At 48.9% G+C, this 17002-nt stretch overlaps 1 protein-coding gene across 4 annotated transcripts in view; it reads right to left on the bottom strand.

Annotated features, from left to right (window-relative positions):
- Dpf3 (double PHD fingers 3) overlaps positions 1–17002 on the bottom strand; it is a 274033-nt gene that overhangs the window by 114589 nt on the left and 142442 nt on the right. For all 4 annotated transcript variants that reach the window (XM_032908086.1, XM_032908088.1, XM_032908089.1 and 1 more), the window contains exon 4: positions 2946–3073. In XM_032908086.1, the coding sequence (XP_032763977.1) occupies positions 2946–3073 (128 nt within the window). The remainder of the gene's footprint in view (positions 1–2945; positions 3074–17002) is intronic.

Genomic DNA, 17002 nt, shown 5'->3' on the forward strand with positions numbered 1-17002 from the left:
CCTGCATCCTAGACCGCGCAGTCGCATGCTGTGCACGGGCAGCCACGCTGCTAACACCAGGACTGATGCAATAATGTTGATACAATGTCAGCAAGTATCCTGGCCCAGGGCCACACGAAGGCCACTCAGACTCCCTCCCAGCTTTACAGAGTATGTCCATGTGTATCCAGGCTCCCGGGCACTGGCTCTGTATCCACCACCGATCCTGCTGAAGTACACCAGTGAGGCAGAAACACTAACAGGGCCATAGGTAATACAGAGATGACACACCTTGCTTTGAACTCTACAGGTCGGAGCGCAGAGGCTAATGCATGACTAGCTAAACACACAACCCGAGTTCAAAAGAGGACGCTCCCGCTGTCATGGACCAAGAAAGGTTTGATGGGGAAGGTGGTGCTGGGGCCAGGCCTAACCACTAAATGGAATCAGGGTAAGTAGAAGAAAACACACACCAGCAGACCAGAGGCACAGTGACAAGAGGCTATGGATGGACACTAGCTTAAAGCCGGGAGGAGAGGCCTAAGGAGGTCAATGTCTATCACACTGGATCTATTTAGTGGAAACAGAAGACCGATAAGGAAGGAGTTGGCAAAAGTACAAAGCAGGGTATGGGAGATGGGGGAGGGTGGTTAGAAACAAGGCCCCAAGGCCCCTCAAGCAGGCATTTACTGTGCACCTACTATGTGTCGAGCTGGGTTTGTGTGCTTAAGATGTACTAGTGAGCAAGGTAGCGGGGTGGGGGGTTACATTTACACCAGGAGAATAAACAATCACAAAAACTAAAATTCAAAGAACAGTAGATTGTGCTAAGTACAATATGAAGAAAGAAAGAAAGAAAGAAAGAAAGAAAGAAAGAAAGAAAGAAAGAAAGAAAGGAAGGAAGGAAGGAAGGAAGGAAGGAAGGAAGGAAGGAAGAAAGGAAGAAAGAAAGGAAGAAAGAAAGAAAGAAGAAAGGGAAGGAAGGAGGGAAGGAGGGAGGGAGGGAGGGAGGGAGGGGGGAGGGAGGGGAAAAGGGTGAGTACAAGGATGAGGTGGGAGTAGGGTATGGTATTAATCACAGAGGTCGGGGCACCCAAAGGTGAGATGAGAGCCCCGTATGTCTGGGAAGGACTTTGTGTAGAGCAAACAGCCAGGGCCCATCTCACAGAGGCAAGAGGTCTTGCTTTCACTCAGGCATGAGCAGCCACAGAAAGAGTTCCTTCCCCTCCAATAATCTATCCTCTTAAAGGAGTAGTGGTCAGTATTGGAAGGAAATAAGCTATGACATCACAAAAAGTCATGGAGGAAGAGTCTGTGCGTGTTCTGTGACAGAAGGCAATCTGAAAAGGCTACCTGTGTAGCCATGGGGGTGGGAGGAGACAGAAGGCTGTAGCCTGGACGAGAGCAGAGGAGCTGAACATCGGGCCACAGTCGGTGTGGGGCAGTGAAATTCTCTTGTCTTACACAACGCAGGGTGGACTCAGATCATACATTTGTCCAAGCACACGGCCTAGAGCACGCCAAAAGTGAATGGTGACACAAACTATGGATTCTGGGGCAGTTCACTGATGGATACAAATGTGGGGTGTTGCCAATGGGAGAGGCTAAGCTGGGGGTTCAGGGCAGTGAGAAATCTCTCTTCTTTGCTCTCCACTTTGCTATGAGCCTAAAATCACAGGGTTTTTTTGGTTTTTTTTTTTTTGTTTTGTTTTGTTTTTTTAAGTGATCTTTGTCTTTCTGGGCGTGAGTGGAGAAAGCATTGAGAAAGCAACCAAGCAACTCAAGCCAGGGAAAAGCGTGGGGTGATCAGGGCAGCAGGAGAGGTATGGGACAAGGGCCTACTCCGATTCCTGCTGAAGACACTGTGGACAGGCTCGCTGGTGCATGTATGCTGGCAGGAGACAGACAAGTGCACGCCTAAGAAGACCCGGCGGTGGCTAAGTTCGAACCAGCAGCCATCTCCATGAGATTGCTGTTTGTAAGCAGGTGAGGAGGGGCCAAATACATCCTGTGGTGGCAACTGAGAGAAAAGGATTTAACTATTCATCTCAACACTGGAAGGGCAGAGGCAGCCAGCCTCGGACTCGCCCAGCACCTCTATGGAAAGTCAGCGCCATGCTGGCACCAGCAAGACAGAGTGCATCCCAGTGGACACAGCCCAGTCCCTGACACACAGGTATTTACAAGGCACCACAACGGTATTTGTTGTTTTGTTGTTGCTAATGAAGATTTTTAACAAATTATTGAACCAAATAAATTAAATGTTAAATTGGATATAAAAAAAATGTGGTATGGGATGTATGACAAAACATAAAAATATAATATACAAATGTAATCAAAATATAACTTAATCATGATGAATCATTAATAATACTATATCAGAATTAACTGATAATATGGTAACACACTGTGCCCCCCCTGTGGTTTTAGATAGGAGGGGACTGAGACTCACTGAGGGTGACCAATGATAGGCGTAAGTCCTCACAGTGATGTCTGAGAGCTGTGTAGGGGTGGACACATGAGGATCAAAGCGACTGTCCCTGCCTGGCGGGGGGGGGGGCTGAAGGAGGGGGGACCAGGCTGGCTTTGGAGGATGGGAAGGGAGTGCTGGGGAAGGCGGCAAAATAATATGGTGAGGTAGAGCTTAGGCTGGGGTGTGAGGAAAGGGGCAGAGGTCAGGCAGGGGCCCCAATGGCCACAAAGGCAAGGACTCTGTCAGTCTGTCCTGATCTCGTCATGTCTTTAGGACTCAGCACAACCTGGTGCTTAGCAGATGTGCTCTGAGTACAGATACCAGGAAACCAGGGAGAGGAACAGATGTGAGGAGACAGACGATGATTGCTCCTGGGGTAGAGGGATGCTTTTAATTTAGAAGCTCTAAGTTTCCTGGCAACCGTGTCACAAGGACCCCAAGGCACAGAGGCAGCAGGCGGCGGTGCCCAGGGGCTCCCCACAGGTAAGACTACCTGTATCTCCTGGATGCTCTCCTCTTCTCTGGCATCCACCTTCTTCTCCACTCCCTCACCACGAAGCAAGGCTTCCAGTGTGGTGCTCTCAGAGGTAAATCCATCTTTCTTCAGGGGCAGTTCTACTTCTGGAAAACAAACATAGACAGATGAGTCAGGCATCCAGAAGCAGGTAAATAAGAAGAGAGATCCTTGGGAACCAGAATGAGGGGCCCAGAGTTCCTGGGTAGAACTTAAACGGCCCAGCCTATGCTATCGCCTCCTGACAAGCAGGATCATGGACACTGGAGCTGGGCTTAGCTCCTCCCCCAGCACACAGTCCCAGAGATGGATCTCAATCTGCTCACTCCCTGGGGCAAACTGAGGCACAACACGGAGGGTGTCCTCTAGACGTAGGAGCAGACTGCCTAGTCTCAGAGTTGCTTCTGCCAGTGGGTGGTATGACCTTGGGCTTGATGCTCAAGAAGCCTGGAGCCCATTTCTCCATCTATAAAGAGGAGCAAAGTGTCCAGGACACAGTTTGTGAGAACGTTCCAACACACCACCCATGTCTGATTACTATGGTCTTCGAAGTCTCCCCTTGGATATGCGGGCTGCCTGGCTCTGCCTTGTTCAATAAAAAGCTATCAGCCTCAGAGAGGCTGCTCTCACCAACTCACAAGGGAAGTAGAGGCTCAACCAATGCAGGAAGAGCACCAGTAATGCCCAACAGATCCCAGAGCAGCAGAGTAGGCCATCGTCATGCCCAGAGAAAATTGTGGCAAGAGTTTCATGCCCCCAAACCTGGAGAAATTGGTAAAATAGAACCATGGGACATTTATCTACAGAATTAGGAGTTATCTTGCTGGGCCTGTGAGTTGATGGGTACTAGTTTGGACACTGAAGCTCCCATTCCCCTCAAAGCTTGTGGGTTCAAAGCCAGTTCCTGAAGTGGCACTATTGAGAGATGGGGGACCTTTAGGAAAAGGGTATAGTAGGAAATGTCCTTAGATCACTAGGGTAAAGAGATTTACAACCCTGGTCTCTTCCTCCCCTCTCTCTTTCCCATCGTGAGGCAATCAGTTTGTTCCAGGCACACCCTCCTCTCACCACTGACATTGAGAGAAGCTCCCAAAATGGGTCTGCCTACCCATGGACTAGAATCTTGAAAACAGTAAGCCAAAATAAATGGTTCTCTTTAAAGTCACAGAAGGTGGCTATAGTGTACTATATTCTACTATAGTCACAGAAGGTTATTATAATTAGATAGGTGGAGGCAGCCTGCCCCTGAGAGAGACCAAAGAGAGTTTCCAACTATTCGCCAAGGTGTCCACAATTGGCAAGGAATTTTAATTTAAGAACAGAAAACAAAGCTATGTGATATTTTTATTTCCTATCTAATTTTCCTCCAATATCCCCTTTATCCTAAATCTACACACACACACACACACACACGCGCGCGCGCGCGCGCGCGCGCACTCGAGCACACACATATAAATTACATGTGTGGTCCATGCCAGCTAAAATGGCCCTAAGAACAACTAAGTGGAGTCAATCTCTCATTTAAAGCAGGGATCATTGACAGACGTGTGGATAGGCCAAAGGGAGTCAGTGAGGATTGATGACAGAGCCAGGGGAGCCATCCCACTGCTGCTCCTAGAGAGACGGGGGAGGGAGAGTCCTTGCCAAAATCCCACACAGGACTGGGGCTAGAAGCTTAGGAGATCAGAACCTGGGAAACCAAGAACCAAGCACGCAAACACAGCAACATTGGCCAGCTGAGAGCCAAAGCCTGTGGACAAGGGGCGGGGCTGCTGTGGCCCACCTAGGTCAGCTTTTCCAGGACACAGATCCCAGTAAGGACAACGAGAGCATCTAGAAGGGTGAACAGAAACAGGTGGCGCCAATCACAGCCAGCTCGCCAGGCTCACCAGGCTCGTCAGACTCCATTGGAACACCACCTGCCATCCCCTCAACCAAAACACACAGGCAGACAGAAGGCCATCCCAGCATCCTTACAACTGAAGAAATACGCCTGGGAGTGACTAGCCCCAGAAAAAGTTGGAGAAAGTATCTGAAGTCTCTTGAAAACTGAGACAGACAGACAGACAGACAGACAGACAGACAGAGAGAATGAATCTATACCTATCAAGAACTACAACCAGGGCCAGCAAGATAGCTTCCACATGGTGGAAGAAGAAAACTGACACTTGTAGGTTATCTTCTGACATCCACATGTGTCACTTCTCACACATACTCATACATGCACACACACATACACACACACATCACCATCATCATCATCATCATAACAATAATAATAATAACATAACTATTGGATCAACAACTAGTGAAACTTTACCTATCATCTATTTGACCAGTAAATGTGTATTGAGCACCTGTCGTGTGGCAAGCACTGTGGTGAAACCAGACACACAGGAGGTGACCAAATAATGAGAGAACTCCATTTTTGGATGATTTAAAGATACAGAAAAGTGTTAACTGTAATACAAAGATGCAGTTATGAACTATCTCAGGTGCTACAAGGAAAACAGCGAGGGGGCAGCTACTCCCTTCCGAGTCGGAAAAGACATGTGTGATGAATCTGATGATATACTCTCTCTCTCTCCCTCTCCCTCCCTCCCATTCTCTCTCTTTCTCCCCCTCTCCCTCCCTCTCCCTCCCTCCCAATCTCTCTCTCCCTCCCTCTCCCTCCCTCCCATTCTATCTCTCCCTCTCCCTCCCTCCCATTCTCTCTCTCCCTCTCCCTCCCTCCCATTCTATCTCTCCCTCACATTCTCTCCCTCCCTCTCCCTCCCTCCCATTCTCTCTCTCTCTCCCCTCTCTCTCCCTCCCTCCTTTCTCTCCCCCTCCCCCCTCCTCTCTCTCATCAGGAAAGTCTTCCAAATGTCTAATATTAAATAATTAAGGTATGTCACCTCATACCCTGTCCTCAAACTGCTGGCCACCATCCCTCAAACTTCTAATAATCTTATGTGTATATCTGAAGTTTATAACTCTTCGACAGTAAGTGTGTCCAATTTCCAGAATGGCCCAGTGTTTTACAGCAGGAAAGATTTGGTCATCGATTCCATTTATAAGTGAGCCACTCTAGCTCAGAAAAGTTAACCAACTTCAGCAAGAGCCACCCAGCAGGCAAAAAATAAAAAAATAAAAATAAAGATCAGGATCTTTCAAGACACTATAAAGATCAGGACAAGAATCCAGACTCCATATAATTTTATCAATGACTAAATTGGATGAAGCCTGGACCGTGCTTTGGTGGCCCCATGCACATTCAGAGGACGTGGTGTGGTAAAGCTCTTAAGAACGCCCGAACTTGCAGAAGCTATTACTGCCAGATACCCTCTAATCCTCATCACACCACAGAGTGGAGATTTATCCCATTTTACAGACGAAGCAGCTCAGTTTAGGGAAGTTTAGAACCTAGGGAAGTTTAGGACTGAGAAGAGGCAAAGTCCAGTCTGGACCACCAGACCCTTTCGCCTAATCGTTCTAAAGAGGCTGCTCTTCCATCAGCCCCTTCTCTCTTAGAAAGAGAAAAGGTTTCCTTCCGGAGCTTTGTGCATTCCATTCGGCTGCTTTCCTAGACTCTCCCTGTGGTCCTCAGATTTCAGGATGAGAGGCTCATCTCTGCTAAGGCTGCGGGGCAGTTTGCAGCGTGGTGCCGAGCTCTGCTCCCTGAGAGCATCTCTGGAGCTCTCTGCCCTCAGGAAACCAAACCCGGAAACCCATGCGGGATTTCCGGTGGGCTACGGAACTTCCTCTCCCTGCCTGCCACTCTTCCCCGCCCAACCCTCCTGCTAAATATGCTTCCATCTTGTCTTCTGGCGCTCAGTCTACTTGATCCTCTTTAACTGGACTGGCTGGCAGGCACGAGGTAGGACTCAAGAGCGAAAATGGAGCCGTGGTGGTGAAAATGCAGTGGGCTTCCTGGCTTGTGAAGGCCTCCAAGGGACATCCAGTGACATCCGGGACCAGTGCCTTCAGAAGAAAAACAGTGTACGGGGGAGGGAGCTTTATATCACAGAGACAAAGTGGAATCATTTTCCCCTAATTGCCAAAACATTTTATTGGCTCATATAGTTCCATTTTCAAACTGGCCTAGTCGGTCTTGCCTTGGGGCAGTTTCTTAATATAAGTCTCTGTTGATAAATTACATGGGGGTGATACAGGCATGTATCCCATAGCGTTAGTATAAGGTTCAAACAAGGCCGTATGTTGTATAAAGATACTTCAAAAGGACCCACCCCAGAACTTAGTGTGCCAAGCATTGCGGGCAATGCGACATGTTGATTTTTTTTTTTATATTTTATTCTCTTTAAAACTTGGGTTCAAAATTGGGTGATATGCACAAAGAACCTGAGGACAGCTTGAGTGTCTCACAAATGCTAAGTAATTATTACCAAAATTTTAATCGCCGATGGTAATGTTCCAATAGAAATTCAATAAAAGCCGCTGGTATTGTCCTAAATTTTCTAGTTACTGTTTGATAAAGCAAAAAAGAGGTGCAATTAAGTTTTATATTTTCTCTGTCCTAAACGCTACCACTCTAATATGAAATTGATATCTGAAAACTGATGTGATATTTTACATTCTTTTAGACTTCACTGGTATGTATGCCCCACCCCCGACCCCCATAACGCATCTAAATTCAGAGGAGGGCTCCAAAGCCACAAGGGGCCGGTGGCTACCCCACTGGACAGAGCAGCTTTACAGCATTAAAAGAAATGCTTACAAAGATTTTGCTTTCAGTAAGTGGATGGAATTTAAACGTGGTTCTTAATGTTGCCTGCTTAATGCCCAATGGAGTACCATTCCAAGAGCAGCATTCAGGCTGACCTCTGGCAAACCCTGTTTGCAAAGCATTCTGGGTAAAGCTTGGCTAGGCGGAATGAAAGGCTAGCCCCGCCCCCAAGGCAACCCAGCAGAGGGTACAATCTATGCGTCTTAACCCCAGGGGGTCCCAGTACACATCAAGGAGAAAGGTGACGGGTCCAAGCTCTCCCTTGACGTACATACGGCATGCACACTCCTGGGAGCCCCTGGGGATGTCACTGATTTAATTTTACTCTAATGTGGCTCATCCAGATATAGGATCCAGCGACTCTTTAAAAGGCCTCTCTTGTTTAACCTCACACAAAGTTGGAGACCACATAACCTGACAGGAGCCATCAAACATTTAACATCAAAAGAAAATGGACCAAAACGCACACACATATTTCATCTTTAAATTAGTCTGATTTTATACACACGGATATGAACCTATGGATCGTTACTCTTTCCAGAGTGGCAGCAGCTGTCACCCAAAGCCAGCCACCTCCTTGGGACCCGGAGGCAGCTCTGCCTCCACTTCTAATTGGGAACAGAGACACTCCTTGGGTGACTTCCAGCACGATCCATCACACCAGAGACAGCTTCTGTGCAAACCGAAGCAAATCGGTTTCCAAATAAGAGAGAGAGAGAGAGAGAGAGAGAGAGAGAGAGAGAGAGAGAGAGAGAGGAAAAAGAAAACTCTTAGACAAATAAGGATTGAAGCATCGGAAGAAAAAAAAACACAAATAAAAGCAGAGGAAGGAAAAAAATGCCAGTGAAGCACAGTGGATTCTCCCCAGGCTCCGGATGGACAGGGCAGCCGTCCTCCCGGTGCAGATCAAAGCCATAAGCTTTTGACACAGGTGCCCTAAGCCTGCCACCCAATGCACCAAAAGAAAGGCTTCCACTGGGTTGTTGGAGCCTCTGAGCTCATTAACAGGATGCAGGCGAGATGAGTCTGAGAGTGCGACACGGGAGCAGAGTGAGTAATTAAATCCCAGGTCATTTAAAAATGCAAACGCCTTGGATGTCACAGGCTCCCTGAGCCTCTGACTCCCTCTCCTTCTTCATTATTAGGCTAAGGATGGGGGGCCGGGAACCTGCAAGTCATATATGGATTATAATAAAATATGCTGTATATATATAAGGAAAACAGATTAAGACAGGTCTTCTTTGGGGAAATATACAAAGAGAGAAGCTGTCTGTTAGCTGTCGAGTTTGCAAGAGATACCATCTTTCGGGAGGCTGGGCTCTGCCAACAGACAGGCTGCCCCAAGGGAAATTGTGGTGAAACACCCCGACAAGGCGCATCCATCCGTCCATCCATCATGGGTTCCCTCTGACGCAGGGGCCTAGAGATAGAGCCATGGGGGGGGGGGGGGAGCACAGACAATGGCAAAAAAATCTCCTGCTAGCCCATGAGTGCTCAGGGGTTTTGTTGTTGTCATGGTTGTTTTTTTAAATAACTGTCTCTAGGTTTTCTTTAGAAATACAAATGTGCCGTTTTCTCTTCTGTGTGCTTATTATTTTGAGGAGTTAAGCTCATCATACGTCCTTGGATTTGTACATCAACTTACACCAAGGAGCGAGGAGCTTAAGAATCAGGATTTCATTTATCCCTGCAGACTCTCAGGCTCATGGAGAGAAAGGGGGAAGCCACCAGAGAGCTGATTTCCTACTGTGGTGGCAGGTCCAGGGATCCAACTCCTTGTTCCCTAAGAAGGCCTTTTCTTGGCCGCATTTGATTCCCTGGTTTGGGACTCCTAAAGCCCAAAATAAATGAAGGTCGTGTTAAGGACCTGTCACCCAGGCTGCAGCTCTGTCCTGTTACAGCTTGTGTTAGAATCGCAGGCCCTCCACACAACAGGAGGACCATCCTTCGCCCTGCCGAACCTGCCCACATTCCTCAAAACAGGCCGGTTAAGGTAAGTTCTAGAATTTGAGGTTAGTACTACGGAGAAGCATCTCTACAGATTTTACAAAGAAACATCTATGATATCGAAGGAAAATCACCACTAAGTCAGCCTGCAGGACAAGTACAGGTTCCCAAGAAGGACAGAGAGAAGCATTATGGTAGAAATGGGCTTGGTGGAGGAGACATTTCCAAGGTGTGTGTGACCACTGGAGGAGGTCATAAGATTTCAGGTAGGGGGGTGACTGCATTCTGGAGAGCCAGGACACTGAGTGGTAACTGCTTATTAACAATATGTTGTTGTACTTAAAATTGCTGAAGGAGTGCATCTGGGTATTCTCAACACACACGTGCACACACACACATACACACACACACAGGCGCACGCACACACACACACACACACACAGGCACACACATGCACACACACACAGGCACAAACACACATGCACACACGCACACACACACACAGGCACAAACACACACACACACACACAGGCACAAACACACATGCACACACACAGAGACACACACACACACACGCACACACACACAGGCACACACACACAGGCACAAACACACATGCACACACACAGAGGCACACACACACAGGCACACACACATAGGCACACACACACAGGCACACACACACACAGTCACACACACGCACACATGTACACACGCACACATACACATACGCACACATGTACACAGTCACATACGCACACACACACAGGCACACACACACAGGCACACACATACATGCACACAGGCACACACACACACAGGCACACACACACACACAGGCACACACATACATGCACACAGGCACACACACACAGACACGCACACTCCCATAGTAGAATAAATATATACATATACATGAAATGTTCGTACATATTCACAGATACATCCATGAGTACACACAAAAACTAATCCTGTAGTACCACATATGTGTGGTAGATACATCTATATGTATCTCATGGAGTGCACACACTCAAGTGTACCTTTATAAAGCTTGAAACTGTTAAAATGGTCAGGGACTGGAGTTACAGCTCGGCTGACAGAACACAGGCCCAGCATGCACAGGGCTCCACACCCTGCACTGCATAAATGGACGTGTGGCACACACTCATGAAGATCAGGATTTCAAGACCATTCTTGGCTACACAGCAAGTTCGAGGCCAGCTTGGACTACATGAGATCATCCTGTCTGTAAATAAATAAGTAAAAAGTAGTTCAGAGGGGCTGAGGCAACTGGATGTTTGGGGATGAAATCTCAATTCTAAATCACACAGTTGGCTTTGATCGCCTCATCTGTAAAACTGAGAGAACAAAGCCCACCTCCCACTGTCGCTAAAGAGCAAAAGAGAGAGCAGCTATAAAGGATCTGAGCCCAGAGATGGTCCAGAGCCAGGCTCTGTTCCTCCCTCCCCCTCCATCCTCCCTGTTCTTGTGCACCTCAACCCAAACGCCTTGCCTTCCAACACTCTCAGGTCACTGAACGTGTGAGACCCAACTTTCCCAAGAATGGGTATGGCCCAGGAGAAAAAAAGAAGCAACCAGACAGAATCTGGAGCAGTTCAAGGGACAGAAGAGTTAGTTGGAGCATGAACACAGCTCCAATCATAGCTCCCTGTCCCACTGCCATGGAGAGCCCCCTGCAGCTTTGGAGGAGAAACAGCACCGTGGAAAGCACCCAGCCTTGTTCATTTGTTTGACTTCGGGTGACGGAGAACTTACTATGCAGTAGGCTGCTCCAGGCGCTGGGGACACAGCTGTGAATGAGACAAAAACCCCTGCCTTCATGGAGCTTACATTCAGCTTCATAAGAAATGGCGCCGTTGGAGAGGGACATAAGAAGTGAGTGCGTGAAGGCTACAGTCTGGCATCTGGTGATTGGTGCTTTGGAGAGAAGACAGCATGGCAGAGAAGCTGGCATCTGGGGAGTGATTGGAGGGTGATAGGTACTTTTAAATATGGCCAGGAAAGCATGAACCTGGGAGAGAAGTGGCAAGGGGCCTGCTCTGATCGCCATGCAAAGACGTCACAGGCACCAGGGAGTTATTAGTGCGTCTGCCCTAAACCTGCCATTCGCCTGGAACACACGGTGAGTCGGGGGCTCACGGGAGGGCAGCTCACAGGGTTGTTACAGGGACTCTGAAGTGCTGTGTGGGTGGCAGCAAGAATATCAGCTTCCAACCTGAGTGTGGTGGTTAGCCACAGGAGGTTTTGAGCAGAGAGAGGCCGGATGATGCCTGTATACTAACAGGGTCACTCTGAAGGAGGGCAAAGGCAAAAACGGGGAGACCAGGTAGGAGGTTCTGCACTACTTACAGAGCCCCAGGATCAGCCCATGCTGGGAGGAAGCTGGCAGAAGAGAGGCAAAGCTCTGTCCTCAGGGAGCTTAGATTCTCCTTGTCAGACCCCAGAGTACATTGGGCACAAGTGAGTGAGTGCCCTGGTTCCCAAGCAAGGGGGCTTCTAAATATAGCAAATCCGTGTCGAGAACAGATGCCCGATGCTGGGGGACCATGATATGGATCCTTATCTGGGCAAGAAAGAGGAATCCTTCTCCAAAAGAAAGAAGAGCAGCTTCCACCAAGGGCAGAAGATGGGCTTCAGGCATATGGGCCTGCCTAGCATATCATACCACAGCTCTATGCCCCCGCATATCACAGGACAACAGCTAAAGTAAAAGCAGACAGTGGCTCCCACAACCAGGTTCCGAGAGCTCTCCTCAACATCGAAGATGCTAGAACGGGGCTTTGGGGGGCAACTCAGGGATATAATGTGTTCCTGGCTCCAGACCAGACAGCACACAATTTCCCTGCGGTGCTTCAAGCTGCCTGTAATAATCTCTTCACTGACACCAAGGAGTGTCACAGCCTTAGTGAAGGTCCCTGAGCCCACTCCACGGTGTCTGGAGAGGCAACATCTCTGTGCCTCCTCACACACCACGTGGCCTTTAGAACGACCCTAAAAATCCACCCTTACCCATGTTTCATATGTGAAGAATCAGGCTCTGATCTCCCAGGTAACCACCGAAGCTCCCGAAGCCAATGATTGGGGGATCTGAACTTGGATGCAGGCCTTGTCGTATCCATTCAGGGTTTTCTTTCTCCAGTAGATTATAAGAGTAGGAAAGGGGTCTATAACCTATGACTAAATATAGGCCCAGGACAATGACAGAGCTGGACAGGAAGCCCAGCTCTGGGCCAAGGCTTCTCCCTCTCGCAACTTCTCTCATCCGTGTAAGGACATGACTACTGAGTCTGTTTCCCGGCTTCATTTAACAAATCTTTATCATTCATGTACCACACACCAGGCCTTGTGCTGGCCTCTAGGGATACAGGTGAAGAACAAGATGGGGTCCCGGCCCTACATGTGTCAGTGAGAAGACAGAAGTAGAAGAGTATACAAGAGCAGACTTCAGTAATTCTTAGCCTTAGCCCCTGCTCTAAACATGGGACCCTCTGGCCCATCTACAAAATGAAGCTTTGGAAACCGCGGCAGCCACGTGGCTGGCTACCCTGCCCACCTCTAACTCTAGGCTTTTGTCCCTTGCCAGGAACATAAGCAGTGCCAAAACAGGGCTTAAATTCTGTCAACCCCAATTCTGCCACCTGAGACTTCAGGGAGCAGGTGCCAGGGGCACAGGCCATTGCAGCATGGAGTAGGCTGGAGGCCCGCCCAGCTACCTTGCTCACCGGGCCACCGGGAGCAGAGGAGGCGGCCAATGCAGGCATCTAGGATGGATGGCTGCAGGCTCTGACACTGCAGGAAAGAGATAAATGACAGGTCATTTCCCCTGATGCACTTGAAGGCATCCATTCTCCTGGCCATACCAAGCTCAGAAACCCCCACACAGAGGCAGATAAACCCTGACAGATGGGGGTGGGAGCCAGTGTCCTTCTCCCTTGGAAGGACACAGCAGCATCCAGGGCAGGCCCGGTGGGAGGTCACGCTGGCTGGCCACTGCCTCACACCTAGCTCGGGGCTTTACTTGTCTCTTCTCCACTGCCCTCCCTGTGCCCACCCCCACCCGACTCATCCATCTAAGGAGCGCCTGGCAGAGGGGGGAGGGCCGGGGGGCACAGGAGCCCGCCGACAGTCCCATCAATCTCAACCTACATGCTTGGCACATCAGCGTTCCTAAGCTGTTCCTGGACGGGAGGGTGTTGGGGGAGCCGGGGAACTGTCTTGGGGAGAAGAGAAATCACATCGAGCGCCAGAGAGCAAATGGTGGAAGAAGCCTAGAGACTATTAAAATGTGGGCCATGTACAAAAACAGTAGGGAACTAATTAAGATGCAGGATTTGCAAGAGCTGGGGAAGTTGGCCACAGCCTGCTCCCATCTGTAGAGTTCTGGCAGTTCAGCGCAGCAGGGACAGCACCCTGGGCAGCCTCAGACCTCCTCCTGAACCTTTCCCTTGGGGGCACCCCTCTGAGGGTCGCTGTCCCTGGCTTATGACTTTCTCTGCTTTGGGGCATCCTGAGCTACAGTCTCCTTCAGGCGTCCCACCCTCCTGTCAGTTTCCCCCAGCAGCCAGAGGAAGGAAGGAAGGAAGTATATCCTGGTCATTCATCCCCAGTCATTGAAAGCCTGCCCAAAACAAGAGGAGGAGGAGAAGAACCAGAACCCATTCCTGGCAGCCTTCCCTCCTGGGATTCAGTAAGGAGGGCAGAGAAACGGATGCTTGCTTGAGTTTCGGGCCGGGGGTGCTGACAGGGCTTCGGGCTCACAGGGAGCAGGAAAGATTCCGATTTTTAAAGCCAGCGTCTTCAAGCCCCTGGATGAGTGTATGTGTCAGGTCCTGGAGAGAACAGTGCCAGTCCTGACCTGCTGCCCCCTTTAGTGTCCCCTGGCCTCACCACCAACACCCTTGAGAAATTAACCTCCTAATCTGCACCACAGCTTCCTGTCCTCTGAAATGAAGATATCTCCATCTTCCCAGGACCACAGGGACCAAAGGTCTGGAGTTGGAGACGCTCAAGCAGCCGCGCATTTACTCCAGAGAGGAATTAAGGAATGGTTTGAGTCCAGCCTGGTCTACAGAGTGAGTTCCAGGACAGCCAGAGCTTCACAGGGAGACCTTGTCTTTAAAAAAAAATAAAATAAAGAAACAAAGAAGAGGAGGAAGAAGGGGAGAAGGGAGGGAAGGAAGGATTAATGGTTCCCTTTTTGAATGAAGTAGCTTTTGCCCACTACCTGCCCCCGCTTCACACCTTTCTCATCTGCTAACACCCCCCCTCAAGAGTAGAGCTCTGTTCTTGGAGGAGTGACCAGGAGAAGGCCCCTCGCTAGCCCCAAGATTTCCTGTTGAAGGAATTATGACATCTCAACGAGGCAAAACGCCTTGTGCTGTCTCCGTGACCAAGTGCGAGCTACAGACAATACTGTCCTCAACTGTAAGTCAGCTGAGAGAAACAGTGTTGTGTGGGGTGTCCTTCAGACGTCAGGCGGGTGGGGGGCTGTGGGACCTTTACTCGTGATAAATTGGAGGTGGGGTGGGGGTTTGAGGAACAGAGGTCCAGGGACAGCATGGATACTGAGACTTCAAAGAGTTCTTCCCACACCACACATTTGTCTCCCCAACAAGAAATAAATATAGGGGGATGACACAGTCGCGGTGACAGAGGTGGATGAAAGCAACCAGACAGAGGAGCCCCTCCATCCGGCTGTAACTCTGGCCAGGAGCAAAGGACTTAATGGCAGGCAGAGGAGGAGGAGGCTCTTCTTGTCCCCACTGGGAGCCGTCTCATAGAAGATGAGCTCTGTCCTTCCAGAAGTACAGGGGAGCCATGCCAGAACCTTCTTCAGGGGATCTCGAGACTGCCAAATACAGCCTCCCTCCCTGTGCCCAGATCTAGTTCCTTGACAACCTCTCAACCTCAGTGCAGACACAGGAAGAGCTTATAGGGCACCTAGCCCACGAGGATCTGCAGGGCAAGGATAGGAAGACAAGCTGCAGGTGAGCACGATGCTCACAGAGGCCTGTCTCCGGAAGATCTGACATGGAGGTACTCATGACCTGGGGCGAGCAAACCCTAGGCAGCAACCCTGAGTTCACACAGACCAGGGTCCTTCTCATCAGGCCTAAGCATCATAATTTTAAAATAAATAAAGTAATATTCCATTTTATGAATGCAGTGTGCATCTAACTATGCTCCATTGAAGGGCTCTAGAATAGTTTCTAATCTTTGCTTACTGTGGTTATGAGTAATGCCACAATAACTAAATATGCTTATAGTTTAGATAATATGTATCTAAAAATTAAATTACATATACTACATGTGGTGATTTGAATGAGAATGGCCTTCATCAGCTATGTTTGAATTCTTGGTCCCCAATTAGTGGAACTTTTTGGAAAGGATGAGGAGGTACGGCCTTATTAGAGGTGTCCCAGGCACAGTGTCTGTCTGTCTGTCTGCTGTGCGCTCTCTCTCTCTCTCTCTCTCTCTCGCTCTCTCTCTCTCTCTCTCTCTCTCTCTCTCTCTGCCTGTTGCCTATTGATCAGGAGGTAAAGCTCTTAGCTACTGGTCTAGTGCTGTGCCTGACCATTTCACACCATAATTCATGAACTAACCCTCTAAAACTGTAACCAAGCCCCCAGTGAAGTGCCTTCTTTTAAAAAAATTGCCTTGGTCACAATGTCTCTTCACAACGACAAAACAGTAACTAAGACACTATACATGGTATAGCACTAACAAAAGAGTGTCTAGTTCAATAGACCTGTGCTTTGTGTGTGTGTTCATGTGTGTCTGTACATATTTGTATATATGCACATATATGTCAATGCACATGCATATGTGTGCACATGTATGAAGGCCAGAGGTCAAAGCTGGGATTCTTCTTCATTCACTCACCATCTATTTTTTTCCTTGTTTTGTTATATGGATTTGTGTGTGTCTATCTGTGTGTGTGTGCTCGTGTGTGTCTGTGTCTGTGTCTGTATCTCTACGTGTGCACAAACATGCAAATTTCAGAAGACAAGCTGTTTGGGCTCTTCTACTATGTAGGTTTAGTGAGTCAAACTCAGGTCATCAGGCTTGGCAACCTACTTGTCACCTACTGAGCCATCTTACTGGACTTAGCATGGAGTAGCAAGGCCACGAACCCTCTGCCTCTGCCTCCCTGGCACTGAGATTAGAGGTGCTTGCCTGGTAAGCTCTTACTGAGTTATCTTCTCAGCTCTGAGCCAGTACTTTTTAAATACTGAAGGGGCTACTAAGACTTCCCTCCACTGTCATAGACAGAAGAGACCATATCCCTCCTTGTCCCGCTCTGTTTTCCTCACCGTGGCAGGCCCATCCATGCACATATACA

This window comes from Rattus rattus, chromosome 7 (genome assembly GCF_011064425.1).
Source record: "Rattus rattus isolate New Zealand chromosome 7, Rrattus_CSIRO_v1, whole genome shotgun sequence".
In the NCBI taxonomy this organism is placed as follows: Eukaryota; Metazoa; Chordata; class Mammalia; order Rodentia; family Muridae; genus Rattus; species Rattus rattus.